Raw genomic sequence first — 24202 nt, 5'->3', positions numbered from 1 at the left:
CTTTTTAAGGCTGCATAATATTCCGCTGTATGTATATACCACAATTACTTATCCATCAATGGATATTTAGGTTGCTTCAAATTTTAGCTACTGTGAATAATGCTGCTATGAAGATGTGTGTACAAATGTCTCTTTGAAATCCTGTTTTAAATTCTTTGGGATATACCCAGAAGTAGACAAGGTGATGGTTGACAGAGAGGAGGGGTGTTGGGGGATGGATGAAAAGGTGAAGGAATGTAAGAGGTACAGATTTCCACTTATAAAATAAAATAAATAAGTCATGGGGATGTAATGTACAACAAAGGGAACATAGTCAATAATATTGTAATAACTTTGTATGGTGACAGATGGTTACTAGAGATATGGTAGTGATCACATCATAAAGTATATAAATGAAGAATCACTATTAATACATCTGAAACTAACATAATATTGTATACGACTATAATAAAAAAATAAAATTACCATATGACTTATCTATTTATTTCTTAACCTTTTTACTCTACCAAAGACTCAATGCCTTTGATAGTGGTCAATTTCCTTTTCCCTTGCTGACTGACTGTTCGACTATGACGTAATGTGAATTCATTTTAATCTTGGTTTTACATGAAGTAGACATTTTTATTCCAAGACTTTACTCTCTAACTGTGAAATGAAAGTCTTTGTTCTCTATTATAAGGATTCAAACATTCTGGGGCAGATGGTTTGGGGTATATGGATAAAATTACACTGTCCATAAAGCTAACCTTGAAAGATAGACCCAATTTGGGTATTTCAGATAGGTGCATAAGGTAACAAGAGGAAACTGTGTGGAGGTATGCTCCTTTATTTATCTTCTTGTCCTCCCTGACAGGGTTCTTGGGAAAGAGCAGCTAGGGGATAATCTGGCTATGACATTTGACATCTTTTCCTAGAAGGTTTAGCATTTCAGGAAATCTCTATATTATATTTACTATAACCAGCCTTTTATATCTTTCATATTATTTCTTGTTCTAAAAATACAAATGCAGACCTCTTATTTTCCCCTCTCCCAAAAAATCTAAGGTGCATTATAGGCCATGAATAAATGTTATGGATGAAGGCACTTTTGGTTAAAAGAATATTTCTCTTTAAAGAGATTGAAATAATATTATGGTGAAGTTGATGATATCTGGAAAAGCTTGTGGATGTTAAACTTTCAGAAACAATGCTCGTACTTCATGAAGTTTCTTGTTCTTTGGTTTTGGGTTTTATTTGTTTTTTTTTGTTTGTTTGTTTTTGAAATAAATATTTGGTCTTGTTATGTTCAAGTCACCAAAATGGAGGGTCTTGGTGGATGACTTTCCTGGAGACAAATGGAGCACCTGGTACTTGGAAATATATCTTAGTGAGTATTTCAAAGGCCTGGGTCACAAAGGAGATGCCTAGTGTCCTGGCATATACAACTTTCAGTGAGTCCAGCTGTTATGGCTCAATAAGGTGTGTTCTTGGATCAGATTACTAACAGCCTACAAGATGTCCCAGCTGGCACTCCTGTATCTACTGGGGTTCAGAGTGTCGTTGAGATACAAATTTGTTCCGAAAGATCCATAGCCAATACAGACATGTTCTAAATCTATTAGGAGATAGAAAGTATCAGGGAACCTCACTGAGACAGCTGGTTTTGGAGTGCCATAGACCTGAGCAGCAACTATGTTTGTAAGATATGTAGAAGTGTTGAAGACAGTGTCAGGGGTATAGAAGAATGTTTACAAATAAGGACTCTGACATTAGATTGCTCAAGTTCAATTTCTAATGCAACAACTCTCTAGCTTGGTGACCTTGGGAAGTTAGTCTCTCAACTTCCATTCTTCATCTGTGTAATTTATATATAAAATGAAAATAGTGATACTGAAATCAAAGGATTAATATGAATATCAAATCATATAATAAATGGAAAATACCTAATTTAATGTTAACTCTCAGTCAATATTAATCATTTTTTGTTATGTTTGAAAGTTCTGTGTTCTTAAGACAGATTATTTTTGTATTTACTTATTTCCTGCTATTTTTCCATTCAGTGATCATAGAGAGGCAGAATTTTGTGGTTGGGAAAAATTTAAGAATTATATAATTCTACCTTTTCACTTGTCAAATAAAGGCTGGAGAGGTTAAATAATTTACAATAAACCATTGCTTCTTAAGGTTTGAGAACCTCTATTACTATTACCAATGAGGTATGTTTAAAATGGATTTTATAGTTTTCAATTTACTTTCACATTCATTGCTAGTCGCTTGGTCCCCTCAATATTCCTGCAAGATATTCAGGATGGGTTTCTTTATCCTTGTTTTGCAGATGTGGAAACTAAATCCCCATTAGGTAACTTTCTAGGTCATAAAGCTTGTTCTTGGCTGGGCCAACACTGGAAATCAAATCTCTGAGTTTAGGCTTTTAAACTAAAAATATTTTCATGACATCATAAGTCCTTGTTCATGTCAAACCTCTGGGTTTCCAGCATGTGTGTAGAGCTCATATGACACTCAGATTGAAAGGGGCATTCAAAATCCTCTAGTTAGCTCCCTCACTGAAGTCCACAGAAGTTAGATGACCTAAGTTTGCATAACTCTAAAGGTGGCAGGGTAGGGTCTGGGTTTCTTGTTTCTGGAAAAACTTTCTTTCCACTAGATTATGCTGGACACTCCCTTTTTTGTGTGCTGTTTATAAAAAGAGAATAGGAGAAAGTATAAGTACAAAACGAGTCTGGTTTGGATCCCAGGTGAAAGGATTTTGTTTGCAAGAGATTCTAGAAGCACAATAACTAGAAAGGTAAGGGCATTGTGAGATCTGGGGCCCTTTAAGCCCTGTGTTTATTTGTAGGATTTGTGTGTTAGTTTTGTGAGATTTGTTCTACCTGTGAACATTTTCTGACCAATGGCTATTATTATAGCTATTAAGAAAATCATATTCAATTTATTATTTGGACTGAAAGTCCTTTATTTTTAAGATACCCAATTCTTTAATGCTAGAGGGGCTGAAGTTGGGAATGAGTAGAGGGTGTCTGGGTATTGCAGAAAGGCAGAAGCAGTACGCTTCTTCACAGTTCATTAGCACAAAAAGGAAGCAGAGATTTAAGGCAGATGGTCGAGATAAGAACAGAGATGGTATATGTGGCTGGAGTGCTCCTTCTGCTCTATTCATTAGAAACCTCAATATGAGGGACAGAGGAAAGTGAGAAAACCTAACAATAGTTGAGCATTTACACGGCATGGTGGATAATTAACCACACGTTTTAATTGAATTCATTAGTTTATTAGTGAATGAAATGAGCCTCTTTCTTGCACACTCAAGGTAATTACAAGTATATCCACCATGTGTCCCAATAGCATAACACTAAAATCCATAAAGCTGGTGCTGTCATGCTAGTGCATATTCAAATGTCCCTTTATCAAACTCTTCAACTTCATCTTCCCATGTAGAGGACGGCATGCTACTATACGGATCTAGAAGGATTTTGAAGCATCTGATAATAAGAAGTCCCAAGAAAATACACAAAATTCCAACAAAAGCAAAGCCAGTTTTTTGCTCCAGAGTCAATGAGAAGGCTGATACTTCATTGACACTCATCTTAGCTGAAGAGTTGCCACAGTAGATACTACTCATTATTCACTGTCACATCATCGTGGTTCTTCAGAATTCCAGCTGAAGTCACCTCTTGGCCTAGATACAAAATTGGAATCAGTTTAGTGTCATTTGGCAGGTACTTGTTTTATAAAATCTGGCATTTTTCAAACCTTTTGAACTCACAAACGTTTGAAAACATCAGATATGAATCAGGATCAAATTAGCACTGAAGATGCTATTTTTATTATAGTAATTACAGAATTGCCTTTGTGGACACATAAAACTGTTCCTATATACACTAAATATAAAATCAAGTATGAAGGTAAATATTGAAATAATTAACCCTAAAAGCTTTTAATCAAAAGCATTGCGAAGTGGTTAAGTCACTTCTTCTTTGATCCGAATTGTCATCTAATTTCCCCATGTGTAGATAATACCATAAATAATTATAGGGGGTGAGCTGGTTAAATTCTCTAAAGTCCATGTTTCAATTTCTGTGTCCAATGTTATTTTGTCTGATACATATTCTAAACCTTTCAATGTCTTCTCTCTTTTTCACACCTTTGCTTTTAGATTTATGTTTTTATATTTTCTTTTCTACTACTACTCCATACATTAAATGTCAATTTCTCAAAGAAAGAAATTGTGTTTTTAAAATTTTGTTTGCAAGGGCAGTACCCAATATATCAGCTTGCAAATAACAAGCAGCAGTAGTTGTAAACCATTAGCCATCTCTCCACGACCTCCGTTAGCTTTCAGAGGCAAACTTCTCAATCCCCTGCCAATCAGATTCTTACTCATAAGCTACTATACTGAGATTCTAAAACTATAACAAAAGTATTGAGAAGGTGTGTGTTGAAGCAAAAACAAAACAAAACAAAACAAAATATTGATGTCTTAATGCTAATAAAAATTAGAATTAGGTAATTGGTCAATGGTTATTAACTCACAGCCACCTTTCTTGAAAGGACTGTTACCAAATAGCTTGCCATCCGATAACTGAGAATGATAGATAATCATTAGTGTTTTTATTTTTGTTGTCGTTTTGTTTCATTTTTTATGTTTTGTTGTTGCATCTTCTGATAATTTTTAAGAATTATGTTTATTAAAATGACTGGCCCTTCAGATTTCTTTTGAATGGAAGGTGAGGAATGGAGAAAGGGTGTAGTTAATAAGAATAAGCCTTGTAGCTTTCATAACTTTTTACCAACTACTATAGCAGTTAATGTCAAATGATATTTTATTTTATAATGGCTTAGATTATGCGGGAGCTTCATTTTCAAACCTTAAGTGTCAGAAATATTTGGTACATCTGGGGTATGCTGGTTACTTGACTTTTTTTTTTTAATAAAAAGAAAAAGTACTGTTTTAAACTCTTTTATTGAATTTCTTTCCACCAAATTATTTTTCTGCCCCCAACAAGTATGGTATAGTGAATATACTTTCTTATTTTTTTAAATTTAGGATCACTTAAGTGGCCCAGAGTGATTTTTCTAAAGATTGAATTCTTGTTGTATAATTTATCCTGTAGAAGACATAGGAAACTGAACTGAATATCTAATGACCTTGGGACTTAATAAGAAAATTTTTTCTGACTAAATCTCTAATTTTATTGCTTTTGTCAATTAAAGGTCTTTTGTTGAGATCCATACACTGTTTAATGGGTGGAGAAACTGAAAAGCAGGATGTTTTTACTTGAGATTCTGGACTAAACATTTGTCGAGTTAACTGACTGATTCAGCCAAATAACTGGTTTAAATTACTTTCTCAGTAGAGCCATACCATTAGAATATTTCAGGGGATATGTAGGTGAGAGGAGGCAATAAAAGTGGTTTACTGGTGGTCATTGTGGTGTGCCCTTCAGTGAAGGATTTGTGGCCAGCAGCTGGAAGTGCTGCCAGCAGATAGTCTTCAACTGCTAGCCCCTTTAATAGATTGCCTTGACAGCAGAGAGCTGCCTCACCAAGGTCAGGCCACTTCCTAGTGCAGACCGTTTTCAATGACTGATGTGAGAGTAAAAAGGCCCGGCCATCTTGATTCAAAGAGGCACAACTCTGAAGACTCATTCTAGCTCAACAGTTCTACATAGGGTAAACTGAGGCTGTCACTGGTTCCAAATCACAGCTCAACTTCTGTCCATTCTTGTATAACTACTCACTCTTTCCACAGGGGCTGAGCCCAAGGACCTACTTAATAAACATACTACACGCTACACTTTCTCAGAATCTGGTTTCTGAGAGCCCTGACCTGCAACATTTGGGGATCTGTGCATTTTTCAGCTAGTTCATTTTGCCGTTCTGTAGAAATAGCCTAAATTGAGTATACTTATGATATCAGCTAAATTTATTTATGTGTTTTTAAAAAACCATAGTGTGGATAATGACACAGAGTGATAGCTGATCATTAGAAAAGTTAAGTCTTTGTAAATTGGCTCTTAGCCAGCGATTAATCCACTAGAGCCTGTTATTCTTATTAAAATCCACCAAATGACTAAACAAATAAACAAGAGGTATTTTCTAGCTGTAGCAGTAAAACACCCAACTCATTTGTCACTGTTAAATTAAAACAAGGTATCTTCCTAGTTAAAGATATTTTATATTATAATTTATCTAACATATATCATATAATGCTTTGTTCTTAGAGTCTAAGATAATCTGTGAATTGAGGTACTTATAATTTTTAATGGAAAAATAACTACTTCTTAAGTAGTGGTTACATTTCCTATTTGAATCGAATTAAACTAAATTTATTAAAGAATACAATTTTTGATAAATAAAATTCTGGTTTTAAAAAATCTTAGTTTGAATCGAGTTCAGTGTTGCTGTTTTTATTTTTTAATCGGATTGATTAATATAGCATCCACCAAAGGATTCACATGATTTGTAGTATTCGAAAATAGAGAAATCTGATCTTTCTTTAAAACCTTGTAAGTTGTCTTTTATAGTCTGAGGAAAAATATGTAGCCATCATATTATTTTGACGTTAACCACCACGAAATTGAGTTAAATTTTGTATTCAGTTGCAGTAACTTTGGGTAGCTTAAGATCTCTAGTATAAATATTAATTCTTCCTCTATTGCTGCCCAATTTATAACTTGACTGCTCCAGTTACCCTTAGCTAAGAAGGGTAAGATACTTTAAAAATATTTAGCTAAGATATTTCAATGGATTTTGGAATCAGGTAAGGGTACAATAAATGGATGTACAGAACCACTGTTAGTACATAATTAAAGTCATCATTTTTTATTCTATCTTGGGGAAATAGATAGATGGTTATTTCATGGCTTTAAGCATAATTTATAAACTCTCTTTGGTTCTCTATTGTTGGTACCAATATAGAAGAAATGTAGTATACCTAGGACTAATGCTGAGAAGTGACCAAAAACTTTAGGGATACTGTTGGAAAGTATATAAAGAGCTGAATGAGCTTAAGGTAGTATATAGTGATAAACATAACAATAATACTTTAATCATTGAAAAATATATGTTGAATAAGTGCTATGTGTCAGCACTGTTCTTGGTGCTAGAGTATAGTGGTAAACTAGATAATACTGTATACCTGCTGTAATGAGTGTTAGATCCTGGTAGTGGAGACAAAATTATTTTTAAAATGATCTATCTAGCTATCTAATCTATCATCTTTCTCTGTGTATTATGTCAGGTAATCATAAATGCTATGAAATAAAGCAAAACAAGTTAAGAGAAAAGAGAATAATGGTAGATAAAGGGCACTCATGTAATTAAAGAAGTCAGAAAAGTCCTTAGTACGGAGATAACATTTGACCTCCAACACGAATGACGTCCAGAAGGGAGCCACTGTGAAAATATCCGGAAGAGGAACATTAAGTTTGAGAAAACAAAACAGCCATTGCAAAGTCTTTGAGGTGGGAGGATTTCATATGCAATATGTTCAGACCAAGAAATTGACTAATGAAGAATTAAACTCCCTACTTATGCAAGATGATTTAATGACATCAGATGACTAAGAAAAAGCAAACCTGCTTAATATACTTCTGTATTTTTAACCAATGGAAAATGAATGATCTTTAGAAATGGCCAAAAACAAACAAACAAACAAACAAAAACCAAACAATAAAAGGGACAAGAATGAGAATGCTGCTGGAAAGTATAGATGGGGGCGAATGTCTCAATTTTCAGAAAGAGTAATGGGAAATTATGAAAATTAAATGTTGGTAACTTGGAATTAATCTTTGTCACAAGTCCATAATTAATTGCTTAATAGGTAATTTGCAGCATTTAAGAAGTCACTAAAAGTTAACATGAGTTTAATAAGACGTAATGCCAAATTTCCTTCCTTTTTGGAAAATTTACTACTAATATGAAGAATCAGGAAAATAGCATGAACATGGTTTAATGATTTAAGCAATGCATTTATTGGTTTCCCATGATATCTTTTTGGGGAAGATGGTGAGATATGCCTGGATAATAATATTTTTATGTGGATTCATATTTCTCTGACATGCCCTAATAAATATTGGTTTCTGTGATCAGGGACAGCTCTCCAATGTAGTTTCAAAGAAGTCTAACTCTTTATATTATTTTCAGTGTTTTTGAACAGTGACTAGTTTGACAAAAGACTTTGAAGTTATGATTATTAAATTTGATACAAAGCTAAGCTGAAGATTGTATGATTGCTCACAGAAACAAGATTCAAGACAATTCTGATGATTGAAATTCTGGATTGAAACCAGAATATAAAATTAAATGAAAACCCTTCTAATGTTCTGTATTTAAGTGGAAAGAAGTGAGATATAGCAACCCCAGATCGAGGAAACAACTTGGAAGTTATTGTGAAATATGAAAGTTGCATTAATCAAAAGTCAATATGAGCCAAAGATGTGAGGTGTTTACTTGAAAAAGCAAATGCTGTCTTAGATTAAATGGAGTGAAATGATAGAAAGCAATAACATTATTATTACTCATTGGTCAGGATATATGTAAAGTAGTATGTAGTCAGTATGCTTTCATGCAAAAATACTCATTGAATTGCTCCTATGATCTAACAGACATGAACCTCTCCATTTAAAGAGATTCCAACTTGTAAAGGAGATAATTCACGAACAAACAAGAATAAAAAGTGTAGGCTTCTACAAAGGAGACAAATATGTACTTAACGTATGCTGTGTACCAAACACTGCTTTATATATGTTATTTTATTAAATCTCTATAACAACAATACAGGGTTGATGTTATCTTCAGCATCTTGATGGAAAAAGATATTCAAAGAGGATAAACAAATTTAGAAGGAATAGAGATTTCACGCATTTAGAGATGAGGCAAGGGTTGTTGTTTTTTAAAGAGATTGTATTTGAACTGCATCTTGAAACGCAGAGGATTTAGGTATATGGAGAAGGAAACAGTATAACAGTAAATATGGAGACAGAAAAGTGCTTGATTTGTTCAGAGGATAGTGAGCAATTAGCCCAAGCAAAGGAGAATATGAAAAACAAAACATTGAAAAGGTAGGTTGAAGCTAAAATGTGAAATATCTTAACTGTCAGGTCGAGTTTGAAATTTATTTGCATAAAGACTAAGTGATTTGATGATGAGACTGAAGTTATAGATTTTAGGGAGCTAGCATCATGGAAAAGAAATGGTCCAAGTGCGAAGCATTGAGGGCGTGGACTAGGAAGTAGATATTTATAAAGATATTGAAGGTTAGGATTTGGCAGCTGATGGAATGTAGTGGGTCATGGATGACTCTACTCCATTAAGCCTAGACAAATGTCAGGATAGTGCTTTCATTAACCAAAATAAAGGAAATATGAGTAAACCATAAATTTAGAAAGTAAATGCAGAGTTTTGTTTTGGACTGAGTGAATTAGTGGTACTGATACCTGGCATATAGTAGACACTTTAACACACTTTTATTTTATTTTATTTTCCCCCTCTTTAATTCCTCCCCCCCCACCCCCCACCCCACTTCTACCCCTGACCTATGGATGTTGCTGTTTCCCCTTAAGAACTAGATCTCTGAAGGCCGGTCGTCCTCTCCCACATGCTCGTAGAATGCACCCAAGGTATGGTCCCTGGGCTAAGGTCTGTGGCTCCACCTGGGGTGCTTACCCAGGACCTTTTGGGTGTAAAGCAGATGTGCTAACCACTACACTATGGAGCCACCCTCTTTAACAGGCTGTTTTAAATAAATTAATCCAGATCATTTTGTCCAGCATAAAATTGCTAGTGGGAAGAATATTATTGTCAAATAAAGTTTGTGTAGAAGAATGCATCTAAGATGGAGAGCCCAGGAGAAGCATCAAAACTTCACAGATCAAAATTTAAGAGATGAAAAAAACCGCTGAGATTTGCCAGGAAAAGCGAAGATCAAGAAGACAATAGACACATTCAAATGATTGAAGTGTTATCCTGTAAGAAGCAAGATCTACTTGTTCTGGATTGACCCAGAAGGCAATTTTGTTGTAATTCCATTAAGGTTCTATGTGCAGGTACTAGAGAGGATTGAAGATGGAAGAAGCCTAGAAATGACCCTCAATGAATGTTTCGATTACAAAGAGAAAATAGGATCTGCTAGTTGAGTTGTATAAAAAGTGATCAGAGATGTGAGTAAATGTGTAGTGAGAAGTTCTTACCCAGACAAAGGAGGCTAGAGTTTCTAAAAGGTGTGTGTAAACTGCCAAATTCTGCAGCGGTAATGGGTACAACACATTGAAAAATAGGGATTTAGGTTTGTCATTCAGAATTTTTTAATTATTTTAAAAAATTCAGTTGAATGTCCAAGAAGGACACTAAATTGAAAAAGGCTTAGAAATAATGGGTAGAGAGAGAACATGGAATCAGGTAGTAAATAAAATGACAGAAAAGAAGTTTTACTTGCACAAAAGTTAATAGTGAAGAAGTTTAACTACTTTTAATAATAAAGATAGAACTATATATTCAGTTTTTAAAAGTAGAGACAAGTAAATTCATTTGAGGTTTAAAGAACTATGAAATTTCCATTTTTAACAAAAACTTTGGGTTGAGAAAGAACATATGTTTTATTAACATCTTAAAAGGAATGACTTAGACTTTTATATTAATCTTAAAATTCTACCTAATACTAAAAATGAAAACAAAATACAGGTCAATGAGAACATTGGAAAGGGTAGTTTTCAAGGCTGAAGAAAGTCTGGCTTTTGTTGCAGGCTGTGTCTACATAAGCAAATAAGTAAAAAGTTAAACAATTGCCTAACAAAGTGTTCTGCAAACAGATGCTCTAGGTAATTTAAGCCAAATGTAGCAGTTGAAATACCAGTATTTCAGGCCTAAACTTTTCAAACATTTGTCCAGACTTTCCATTTTACTTGCTCTATGAAGTAAACAATTGCTCTCATTTCAACACCAAGATTAATGTTTTTGAGAATATACTGCTTAGTTTGCTGAGCTTTGCACCTTTTTATTGATATAGAGTATGATATAATGTTAATAACAACATATTGTTAGGAATAAATATGTCTTCAGTTATAATACTTATTTCTTCATGATTATAAGAATCCAAAACTACTCAACAACTGTGGATGAAAGATATATTTTCAGTTTTTCTAATCTCTGGAAAAAATGAGAAAGCAAAAAGAATCAGCAGATTCTTTCTGCACAACAGATATCTTAATGCCTGCCTCAGAGGGAAAATATAATCTTAATTTATTGTTTACTGGGAAATAGAAAATGAGAGAAGAATGAGAGAAATTTAGACCATAAAGCTACAAAACCATTAATAAGTAAACCCTTATGAAAAAACAAATAGTTGAAAAAAAAGAAATGACATTTCCAAAAAATAACTGAATGTAAAATTGTGTGGTAAAGTTATTTTAAACACGTTACACCATATACAAAAAAAAATTATCAACATTGTATAGTTTAAATATCAGAGTCTACATGTGTTATGATTAAATTATTTATTACATTTTTTGTAATACTACTGCAAATGATAAGATATTGCCTGCACCCATATTCACTGGAATAAATGTTTAGTACTTAGGTACTTTAGAAATGATTAATCCAGCTGAAAGTACATAATTTCTTTCATGGAAATTGTAAGAAACTGGCATCTCTAGGTCCTGACAAGTCATAGGATTGGGTCAAGGGTATACCTGTATGTATCAAAAGGCTGAAATTTCACTGAGTTGTTCTGTAGTTATTGACAAATAAATAAAATTTTCTATGGTAAGTCTTACAAATCATACCATTATGAGTAGTCAAACAAAGATAACAGTATTTTTATACCTGATACACAGCTTTTCATAAACATGAATGCTGTATTTGATATTTGTTTCCTCTATGAAATAAGTTTACTGAGTAGAAATATAAAAATTCACTTTTCAGAAACATAATAATTTAATTTGCATACAACAATGATCAGTTGCAGAACCAATATTAAAAAGTAAGCATTCATTAAAAAAAAAGAAAAGAATCTACTGTATTTTATTTTAATCAACAGGTTTTTTTCCCTATTTATGTATCTGTTAATGATATTCTAAACAGTAAGTCTGAAATAACAACTATTATAGTGGGATATGGTGTTCTGGGTGAAAAGTATGTTGGTATTGGTCATTAGAAATAATAATCTCTAATGTTAATAAAATGAACATTTATAATTTCATGGAATGAGATATATAAGAAAACTCTTAAGCTTAAAAAATAATGAATCCTCCCCCCATACACATACACACTTCCCATCATATATCGAGGTTATTAAATCTCATGAAAAGTAAAGAGGGAAAAGAAACATTATTGAGGCCAAATATACACAGAGCTAGTTAATTACTAGGAATGGAATGTGTTGGAATCAAAGAAAAACCTTAAATCACAAACCCAGGTGTCTTCATCATGATGAAGTGCATAAATTTCAGGCCTTCCCAGGGATCCGACAACTTGATCTGCCAGAATCCACCCCCTAACCTTTTGAATTTCAACCTTAAGGGAATTTCCTTCTTAAGAGAATCTTTGGATGACTCCTCAAGGACTGACATTCGTTCCTTTCAAAGCTCTATAAACCTTGTCTGAAAATTTTCAAAATGTCTCACTAGAGAAACCTAGACTGTCATTATCATTCTGCCCTGTTTGTCTCCAGTTCCCTTTGGACATATTAAACTGAAGAAGCATGGAAACATCCTACAAAACATTATAGGAGAAGCATCAGCAAACTGACAGCACACACACAACGCATCCTCTTTTGTTTGTTGTTGTTGTTGTTGTTATTGTTTCTTTTTGGCAGCAGCTGCGGCAGCGGCAGCGGCGGCGGCGGCAGCAGCAGCGGCGGCGGCGGCGGCAGCAGCAGCAGCAGCAGCAGCAGCAGCAGCAGCAGCAGCAGCAGTGACAGCTGCTGGAAGCATTAGGGCTCTTTCTCCTTTAGAATTTGAATTCACCAGACCTGCAAGCTCCTACCCCCCACCCCTTATCCAGCTTCCCAGTTTCAGAAATACAAGAGAATGTGGATAGTCTTTTTATCTGGACCTGCATTGGAGCCCTGTCAGTTAAACGCATAGGGGAGGGGGAGAAAGTTACTTCGCAGGCAGGGTTGTCTCACCTTCCATGCTTGTTGCCATGGAGATGAAATCCAGCGAGAAGACTTAAGTGTTGGCAGATTTGTCTGTGGTCGCTGATCGGTTCGGTAATAATGTAAAAGGCGTGTCCTGGGAACCTGCGTGGAGGCACAGGACGGTGGTTAGCGCTTTCCTGGCCTACGTGTGTAAATGTCTGTATCTGTCGGTGAGAGGCAGAAGACGTGGGCGCCCGCGAATTACGTGTGCGCGCGCGAGTGTATTTGCAAGGAAATGTGCGTAAATTTCTTCGATGTAGCAATGTGTAAACATTTGCGAGCGTGCGTGCGTGTGTATGTGAGGGCGTCTGACTGTGTGTATGTGAGACAGAGACGAGGTGAGAAATGAGAGGGGGAAGGGAATCGGCTACAGCAGCAACAGGCTCTATTCTTCAGTTCTGCCAAAAAGAAGAAAATATAAATAAAAAGGTAGGGGCTCATTTTCACTCATATCACAACCTGCACGTTAGCAATCGAAGTTCACCTCCAATTTCGCTCCCTAAGGCACTGGGAGTTTAATTAATTTACTGTTAAAATCCTTGTTTTTCTCTCCTCTCTGCATCAGCAGCTGTGCCGCGGGCATTTTGCTGTTCTGCGTGACCGCAGTCTCATTCGAGGAGTAGACGCTAAATTCTTAAGTCTTTCTTCTCTATCGATACAGGAAAGACAAGAGTGAAAGGTTTAACTGGGGACTGCATGCGGCATCTGGAGTTATTTTTCCCTGCTGCACCTTTTCTCCTCTACGCAAATCCAACCAGATCCCGTCCCTCGCTTCCGAGTTAGGTGACTAGGCGCTGTCCGTAGTGCTGAAACATTGCGTAGTAAAACCGAGCTCGCACACAGGAGCGGTAACGCTCTGATAAAGCTGGTACATGTTGTTCCAAGACACATTTTCTAAACAGTGTTGAATGTATAGAATCCAAGTTTATATTACACTGAAAGCGAAACAGAACAAAAGCAACAATATCTTCCCTCATCCTTACTTGGGGTCTTGTCTTTCTTCAAACCGAGTTATAAGGTTGCAATCCTATTCATATTTGAATACTATATCCAGAACCTACAAGTTGCAAACACCTGTAGAGTCCCTAAAACGTAATTATTGGCCTTATGAATTATTAAATCACCCAGTTCAAGGAAGTGAGACTAAGTTACATGATTCTGCTATTGATACATATGCCTTACTCCAAGAATTTATCACAATGGAAAACTGGCTTGTCATTTTATGACTTTAAATATGGTTCTGTAGTAAAAGTTCATGAAACTGATTTAAAAAATCTGGATGTTGGAGACATAATTCTTATCCAAATTAGAAAGTGGATTAGGGTTATTGTTTCATAGATTACTTGAATGAATGCTAATCTGTCATGTCATTGACATAATACAAATGTACTTAGATTTTGAAGCTTCCTCTTGATGTTTTTCTGGTGTTTTAAAAAATCCATACCTATATCACTTGATACAATGCTTTTAGTTAATGCGTTTGAATTGATGCCAAAGGAAAGTTTTGACTATAAATTGGATTCCTTGGTGTTAGTTGGTGTATGACCTTGACCCTTTTAAAACTGTATGAACAAGGGTGATGCCCTGAAAAGTCTGCAAAGTGGCTCATTCAGGAAAGCATAATAAATTAAAAATCCATTATGTTCCTTCCACTTCTTTTGCTAGATGCTGGGATACAAAGATAGATGAGGTTTGGTCTCTGCCCTTGATGAGATACATTGCAAAACAACTTGGCAAGTTCTACAGAAGCACAGTGATTGATAATTTATATTTTATTCTGTTACTAAAGAAGTAATGAAGATTAGTAATGAAGAATAGAATAAAACCTAGAATACCTGTTATTTTGTGCTCTTGCCAATGTCTGTTGCCCAACTTTTATTTTTAAAAAATTGCAGAAAGATATGAAATATTTTGATGCTTTTCTAAAGAACATGTGGTTAACATATACTTCTGGAGCATCTACGACTTATTTTCAGAGCAATCTGGATTATAAGAAAGGTAAATATGAGGTTGGCATTACTTAGACCTCTCCCAAAAAGAATTGCCTTTACTATGCTTTGATATTAAATTTAGCTTTTACACAAACATTCTATATGAAACAACCCTTGGCTTACACAACCTGCTATAAGCCTGCTATAGGGTTGTTACTAAAGACTTGACCAATCCATCACTTAGGATTTCCTATATAACATCCTTCCAAAATACCATTTAATGAATTGAACTCACATACTCCTCTTCCTTACTTAAACCATCCTGAGATAAGTGATGGTTTCTCTTTTTATGCAGAATGTGTATCATGTAACTGATCACATTTACCTTTTCTTTTAGTTACCAGGGATGTCAGAATTAAACTAAAAGTTATAAATGAGTAACTATATAAGACTTTAAGGCCCTTATATTTGTATTTTTTCCTTCATCACCTTGACTGCCACAATTTTGTTTTCTCAAGTATTGGTATATTATTTTATTTTTAATGATCTGTTTTAATACATGTCCTCATAAAATCATAAATGGATCAAATAAGTAAAAAATAAGTAATAAATACATTCATTTCTCTACTTTTTGGCCAAACAATTTGACTACTGGGTGGGTATATATGGTTGTTTTATAAATTTGTTTTTAACAAGGTACTACAATATAGAAAAAAAAAGATCATCTAGTTAGCTATGAAAAGTATAATTTATTATGACTTAATAATAAATGTTAAGCTATCAGAAGAAAATTTTAATTTATATAACTACATATATGATTTATTTCTAAACATTTAACTTCCTCTTTCTAATTCTATACACTATAAATAGTGTCTCTGATGTGACTAGGACCTTTTGTTATGTCACAGAGTAGAAGTGTTAATTATTTGTCTTATTAGACGACATGGTAACTATAGAAATTTAAAGATCATGACTGCTCTACTCTAATGAATATCCTCTAGAAAGGATGTCACAAAGGAACTGAAAGTAAGAATTTCCTCTAACATGTCAGCTTAGGATACTGTTCAAAGAAAAATTTTACTTACTCTCAATTCTTACTACCCTGCTCCAGTTGACTTTTTGCTTTCAAGTTTTCTATAGGGGAAGATAGTCTTTTCAACTTATTAGACAAACATGTTACCTTCAGCTTTTCATGGAAATGTACATCTTGCCTGGCTGAAGTTTGATTATTCTTTCTGAGCTAAAATGTCTTAATGTGTCTGTGCCCTTTTTATTTGAAATTTTGCTATTTACTTAGACATTGACTATTACAACTTTCAAATGTAAAACCTTAAAAAATGATTTAAAAATGTAAATTACTTGAGTTATAAACATTAAAAAAGTAACCCAATGCGTATTTGGCTTTAGATGGTCTTAGATATATCCAAAGGCACCTGCTTATTTTTAAAAAATATATTCCTACTGATTTTTAGCTATGAATGCATAGCTACCCATAGTTTTTTCCTACATATGTTGTTTTAATATTTTTGGAGTATTAAGAATAATTTGAAATTCAAAAAAGAAATATATGCCCTCTACCTAAAAATATATATATATGCAGATAATATTACTTACAACTCAGGGCATTCATGGGCCTGGCAGTTCATTTCTATAATCCCAAAGGCAAGGAGAGATTTCAAACTTTCTGCTATAAATAAATGATCCATGTTCTTATTCTCATGACTGGCTTAAAACCCTATTTATACTTTCTTACCACTTCTATTATTTTTTCCTCGGATTTCCTTAGAGATCAGAGGGAGTCATTTTCCCATCTGATCTCTAGAAAATACTCAATACTGAATATGCTGCAATAGAATTAGAGAGTACAGTAATAAAATGATTAGATTTAATTAGAATATGGCTGTGTGGGATTTTTGTCAACAGTGAAGAAGTTATTTAAGTAAGTGGACTCATAAGAGAATTGAACATGATGATGCATTAGTGTCGATAATGACCTAATGCCGGTCTATTTGATGTGTCCCATTGAAAATGAGATATTATGTTTTGCTGATAAACTTTTCTTCACAGAAAAATGCTCTAAATTTTTCAATTCAGAATGATCTATGAAGTTTTATTTAATTTGTTTTAAATTTACTTATCATAAGGCTTAAATTGATTCATTTAAACTGTACTTCAAGCCCTTTACTATATTTACTGTTGAATCTAATGAGTACTATAGGGTACCTTGGGCACAACCTCCACAAATGTGTGAGCCATAACTACAGTATAATATATTTAATTGGCTTAAGTTATTTTCTGGGTTAAAGAAACAGAAACAAAAGCAGTTCATTCTGCTACAGTCTATGTTTCTGTAATATGAGTCAGTTATTGGCAAGTAGGAATGTCAAAAAAAGTGAAAATTAATTGATTTATACATGATTTCCTCCAGTACATTAATGCTTTGACTACCAAGTAAAAGCAGCTTAATTCTAAGTTTACTAACACAGCTGAAAGCAGTAAGCTGTGGAGGAAAGCTGTCCTATATACAATGCCCATTCACTCCTTTATCCTCTTGGCTCAATTTAGCCACATGCTCTGTCTTGGAATGTATATTAAACAGTTCTTTCTGATCTTTGTGCATTTTCCCTTATTCCCATAATTTACTCTTTTATTATACTTTTTCATCATTCTTTCTTACCTAAATTTTTTGCAAAGTTTTAGATGTATTATAATGTATATTTTTAACTTATATTTTTAACTGTGCTAGTATTCTCAATAGGTTTGTAAATGTTTTTGTAGTGCTCTGCTTGTGAAGTTGCATGAGTTTTACATTGGATCTTTCCCCAATAGGATTTTTTTCTCTAAATCTTGCTAGTTATTTTTCTAATTGCATGACCTTTATTTTTAGAGCAGCTTTAGATTACAGAAAAATTGAGCAGAAAGTACAGAAACTTCCCATATACCTCCTTCTCTTTTACTCCACAATTTAATCTGTTATTAACATCTTGTATTAGTATGGTGCATGTTTTACAATTGATGAACCAGTATCGATACCTTGTTATTAACTAAAGTCTATAGTTTGAGTTCACTCTTTGTTTTTTATAGTTCTATGGGTTTTTACAAATGCATAATGTCGTGTATCCACCATTGTATATCATAATGGAATGGTTTCCCTAAATATCCACTGTGTTCCACTTATTCATTCCTTCTCTTTCCCTACTCCCCTGGTGAACTCCTGGAAACCATTTATCTTTTGCTATCTCTATAATTTTGTCTTTTCCAGAATGCATGTATAGAGTCATACAGACTTTGCTACCTATTCAGACTGGCCTTTTTCACTGTATGCACTGATGTTCCTCCATGACTTTTCATGGCTTGATAGCTCATTTTTTAAATTGCATAATGTTGTTTCATTACATGGATATACTACAGTTTGTTTAGCCATTTACCTATTGAAGGATATCTTTGTTGTTTCCAATTTTTGAAAATTATGAATAAAGATGCTAGAAACATCATGTGCAAGTTTTGGTGTGAACATAAGTTTTCAACTCATTTTGATAAATAACTAAGAGGTAATTGCTGGATTGACTGTTAAGAATATGCTAAGCTTTGTGAGAAACTATCATACTGTCTGCCAAAGTGCTGTACCATTTTGCATTCCTACCAGCAATGAATGAGAGCTCCTATAGTTTCACATTCCTCATCAGCATTTGGTGTTGTCAGTGTTTTGGATTTTAGCCACTCTAATAACTATGTAGTGGTATCTCATTGTTCTTTTCATTTTCAATTCTACAATGACATAAATTATTGAACATTTTATGCTTATTATTCACCTGTATATCTTCTTTGGTGAAGTGTTTACTCAGATCTTTCCCAATTTTTAATTGAGTTGTTTCCTTATCATTGAATTTTAAGAGTTCTTTGTGCATTTTTTATATATGTACTTTACCACATATGTGTTTCACAGAGATTTTATCTCATTGGGTCTTGTCTTTTCATTTTCTTAAGTTGCCAATTATTTTTAATGCCTGATAAGGATTTCTTTTCAGGAAAACATGCATTATTGAAGAAGAAACACTTATGTATTTGATATCAGCTTCCTAAAACTAAGTTAGCAAAATATAAATCTCACGCCTTTCATATTTTAAGCAAAACTAGACTGAACACGTGATTAGTAAGATAGAAAGTCGCTTTAGGTAACTATAGAAGACAATAAGAAAGGCCTATATAGGGACTTTTATGAGCCTAGTTTGTTAGAAGCAATGATTTTTCAGTAGTATACAAATATGATACACTTTTCATGGTATATTGCAAAATAGTAGGCTGAAATGATTTCATGTCATTATATTTCAATTCACAAACTGTTTAAACATGCTAAAATATATGCATATATGCATAAATATATACACAGATATGTATATAAACAAACTTGATTAGGTATATTCCCATGGTTTTCATGTCTTATTTTATTCAATGGTCAGCCAGAAAAAGAAATAAAACTTTGAACTAAGTCTAACAATGTAGATATTTCATGCATTATTTAGTGCACAAAGAAAGACTTAGAGGTTTACACAAGAATTAGTAGTGCTGGAGCAGCAAGTCTCAGAATTTTTTTACACCCAGAAACAGCTGGCATAACATCTCATCACATCAGCCGTTTGCCAATATCTATAAGATTATTGCTGCTGAGATGAATGATTTCTCCTTCTCTTCCTCCTTTTAAAATTTTCACCAGTGCTTCTTATTGGTGGAGTTCACATTGGAAGACTGCTGGCAACAGTCTGAGAAATGTTTCATACAAGGGAGAACTTAGAAGGACAAGGATGATGCTGAGCATCAATAAGTAATATTTGGCATAGTTTATAAGCCGTTTGGCATCTGTTCTCAGGTACCCGAACACAAAGGAAACAATTACTATAATCATTTGTTATTTCATTCATTAATTCATTGTGTCTGTTAGATTCAGGAATGTCTGTACCTCTAAATAAGATTAAGTATATAAAAATATGTGTAACATGTATTATTTTCTTGAATCCGTTAACAAAAGAGCCATTCTTCCAGTCAAGTCAGTTCCTCCTAAAAGGTCCTCAAAACATTTCTGCTTATATATTACTGGCCAGAACATAGTCATGTGGCCTTGCATAGCTGCAAGTGAGCCTAGAAAATATGGACTTTTAGCATAAAAGTCACCTTAAGTAAATTTCTATTATCAGATAAGAAGAGGAATATGGATTGTGTCTATTATTATCTCTATTCTCACCATTTATAGGATGTCTTCAAGTATACAGGACAGTGTATGGCTTAAACCTTATTATTCGTCACTGTAAGAAATCTATTTTCTCTTCTAAATGTTATAATTGAAAATTGAGAATGATATTGCTAAAGTGGGTAATTATTTATATTAAAAACAATATTTGCTATGAAGCAATCATTTTCATTAATACGGTAGTCCCTCATTTTCCTGTTTTGTTTTCCAGTTTCAGTACCTGTGGTCAACCATGGTCTGAGAATACTAAATGAACAATTCATTTAATATTTATTTATAAATAAACATTCATAAATATTTATGATATGCAATTCATAAGTTTAAATTGTGAACCATTCTGAGTAGTGTGGTAAAATCTTGCTCTGTCCTGCCCAGGATGTGAATCATCCCTTGTCCGGCATATCCTAATCATATCATCTGTCCTCCACCTGCCCCTTAGTCACTTAGTAGCCATTTCAGTTATCAGATCGACTATCTTGATGTAGCACTGCTTGTGTTCAAGTAACCTTTATTTTACTCAGTAATGGCCCCGATAAATTTTATCACAGCATATTGTTGTAATTGTTCCATTTTATTATTAGTTATCATTGTTAATCTCATACTGTGCCTAATTTATAAATTAAACTTTATCATAGGTATATACATTTAGGAAAACACACACACACACATACACACACACAAATATCAAGTTCACTACTTGCTGTGGTTTCAGGTACCCACTGGGGGTCTTAGAATGTGTCCCTGTGAATAGGGGGAACCACTATAGTTTTGGGGTTAGGGTACCAAACTTAAAATAGTTAAAATATTACCATATAATAGGCATTGCTTTGGACAGAGGAAGCTCAATTCACAGAATTATTAAGAAGGAGAGTAATTATGCACATAGGAAGGGAAGTACAGCAGAGCTCTTGAAAATTTGCTCATTGATTCTCCTTTAAGTGGAATTACTGAGGTGAGATTGAAAAAAATTTAAATGAAGAAATTTAATTTAAAAATATAAATTAAGTGATTTAAATTAAGAAATTAGAATGTGAATAAAAATTGAGACTTGAATATCTTGGAATTAAAGGAATCAATTGTCTTTAGAGAAAAAAGTATATCCTAATATTTCTTACAAAAATCAAAAGTAAATCTGTTATTGGGCAATAACCTCAGCATTATAAACTTGAAAAATGAAACAATTACCTAAGGAATTCAAGCAAAACCCTTGATATTATCTGAATTATATGAATAATTGAGGTGAAAACAGAATTTCTGTCTGAATTATTCAGATAATTGTCTTAATTTTAGACTCCACTTGTCTGGTAGAGATCTTTTTTCAGGATGCATTTTTAGAACGCTAACTGCTAAAAAATAGATTCCTAAATTAAGCAGAGCAATGTAGAGGGAAGAAATAGTAAATAGTTGACTGGCAGTATAAAACTATACTTGCCTTTCTAGTGACAATAACCAATACTACTTTTTCATCACAAAATAAACTTCTATGATGGAAAAGAAAGCTACACATGAATTTCAAATATAACCTATAGTATGTTATAAATTCCTTTTTAAGTTTTAATTCTCTAAAGCTTAGAAACTCAATAGCTACAAATCCAGCCATTTAATTTTATAAAGCCAAGCAAATTGACTTAAAAATTGTAGTATACTTATTGTTCAATTTCATATTTTTGGTCTTTGCTTCTAATTCTTGAAAAAAAATTATTTTTCAATTACAGTTGACATACAATATTATATTAGTTTTAGGTATACAACAACATTGTGATTAGACGTTTATATAACTTAGGAAGTGATCACCCCACTAAGTCCAGGACCCATCTCTCTCTCTCTCACACACACACACGTAAACACACATATTTCAATTTGTAAGAAAAAAAACTAAGTAGTTATGTGAAGTTGTACTAGTAATACACTTAGTGCAATTGCAAAGTAAGGCATGTAATAGGAACGATGAGAAGGTAAAAACTAAAACATACTCAAGATTTTTACAGTATATATATAAGGACTCAAAAAAAGTAGAAGAAGAAAAAAGAGGAAAATATGGAAATGGAACATAGCAATAGGATGTTAATAACAATTTTCTTTTTATTCTTTGAAGATTTAGCTACGTTCAATATTAACAGCAAAAGAAAAAAAAAGATTAATCTATGGAGCAGTCAGATGGAGTGTTAAGTATTAATCATGTCTCTTCAGAAGCTGCCCGAATTCTCTCCATCATTTAAGATTCAGCTCTTCTATGAAGCTCTCATGGATTCCCCTGTAAGAATTATCCTCTACCCTTTATGCCTTTACAGGATCAAGACTACAGTACAGTGAGTGAGGCTTTTGTCTCAGGCACAAAATTTAAAAGGGGCCACAAAGCTCAATGATCGAGACAAAAAATTTTTTTTAATTAGAAAATTTTCAATTATAGATCATATCAATATTATGTTTCAGATATACAGCATAGTGATTAGCTTTTAAATAGCTTATGAACTGATCCTCTGATAAGTTTAGTGCCTCTGTGATACCACACATAATTATTACAATATTATTGACTATATTTCCTATGCTGTATTTTACATCCCCATGACTAGTTTGTAACTGCCAATTTGTATTTCTTAATCCCTTTAGCTTTTTCACTCAGCCCTCCAAACTCCCTCCCACCTGGCAACAATTTGTTCTCTGTATCTGAGTTTGTTTCTGTTTTGTTGTTTATTTTGTTTTTTAGATTCCACATATAAGTGAAATCACGAGGTAAATACCTATGTCTGATTTATTCACTTAGCCTAATACCCTCTAGGTCCAACCGTGTTGTCACAAATGGTAAGATTTTATTCTTTTTTTATGGCCGAGTAATATTCCTTGCATATTTGTACCACATCTTTATCCAATCGTCTTTCTTGGTTATTGTAAATAATACTGCAATTAACACAGGGATGGCATGTTTGCTTGAATTAGTGTTTTGGATTTCTTTGTATAAATTCCCTGAAGTGGATTGTTTGGTCATAAGGTAGTTCTATTTTTAATTTTTTGGGGGACGTCTATCCTGTTTTCCATGGTGGCTGTACCAATTTGCAACTCCGCTAACAGTTCATGAGGGTTCCCTTTTCTTCACAGCCTTGCTGTCACTCGTTTATTGATTTACTGATGATAGCCATTCTGACAGGTATGAGGTGCATTTCTTTGATGATTAATGACATTGAGCACAAGATAAATATTTCAATGGACTATTTTAATTACCATACTACAGCATTCAGGCTGGTCTCTTGTTTTGTAAATAAATTTTTAATTATACTTTTATCTTCATTATAGCACTCGAATAGTGTTTTTTATAAATGTACTTTCCCAACAGGCCCATGCTAATTTTTGTATTCCTCATGCACCTACTACTCTGTTTTAAACATAAAGGCCTCTTTAAAAATATTAAACTGGATCTATTGAAGGATTTTGCAAGAATTCTTCTGTACTAGGGACTGTAGGGTTAAGTTTTCATCATTAAATTCAACTATAGCAAAAAGATAACAGAGAATGATGAATGTTTTGAAAGTACTTATAATTCTGTTCTTGGGAAAAGCACTTGACTTCTCTTTGACTAAAACCGTGCCCAGCCTGGAGAGATAGGGAATTGTAATACTACTTTATATTCATATAGCACTTTGCCCTACATAAAGTGCTTTCTTTTAATCCTCACCTTAATCCTGCAAGGTAGGTATTGTTATCCTTATTTATTATGGCGAGATTGAAAAATTAAGTGACTTGCCCAAGGAATTACAGGCAGAAAGTGGCAGAACTGGGGTTGTGTTTTCTGTGTCAAATCCCCATGCCCTTCTGCTTCTCCAAACACTAAATTTTAGGATTGACTAAGGAGAAACAATTTATGCAGCAACCACAATAGCACCTTAAATAGTATTT

The 24202-nt window shown here is 33.7% G+C and overlaps 1 protein-coding gene across 1 annotated transcript; it reads right to left on the bottom strand.

Moving 5' to 3' along the window:
• Positions 1 to 3301: 3301 nt before the first annotated feature.
• Positions 3302 to 13326, bottom strand: CTXN2 (cortexin 2). Its single transcript, XM_016163228.1, has 2 exons — positions 13124 to 13326; positions 3302 to 3676 (listed from the first exon to the last, which is right to left on the bottom strand). The coding sequence occupies exon 2, from the start codon at positions 3617 to 3619 to the stop codon at positions 3374 to 3376; it is 246 nt and encodes an 81-aa protein (XP_016018714.1). The 5' UTR covers positions 3620 to 3676; positions 13124 to 13326; the 3' UTR covers positions 3302 to 3373.
• Between the last annotated feature and the right edge of the window lie 10876 nt (positions 13327 to 24202).

This window comes from Rousettus aegyptiacus, unplaced genomic scaffold (genome assembly GCF_014176215.1).
Source record: "Rousettus aegyptiacus isolate mRouAeg1 unplaced genomic scaffold, mRouAeg1.p scaffold_m13_p_3, whole genome shotgun sequence".
Lineage (NCBI taxonomy): Eukaryota > Metazoa > Chordata > Mammalia > Chiroptera > Pteropodidae > Rousettus > Rousettus aegyptiacus.
This window is presented reverse-complemented; position numbering and strand designations above follow the sequence as displayed.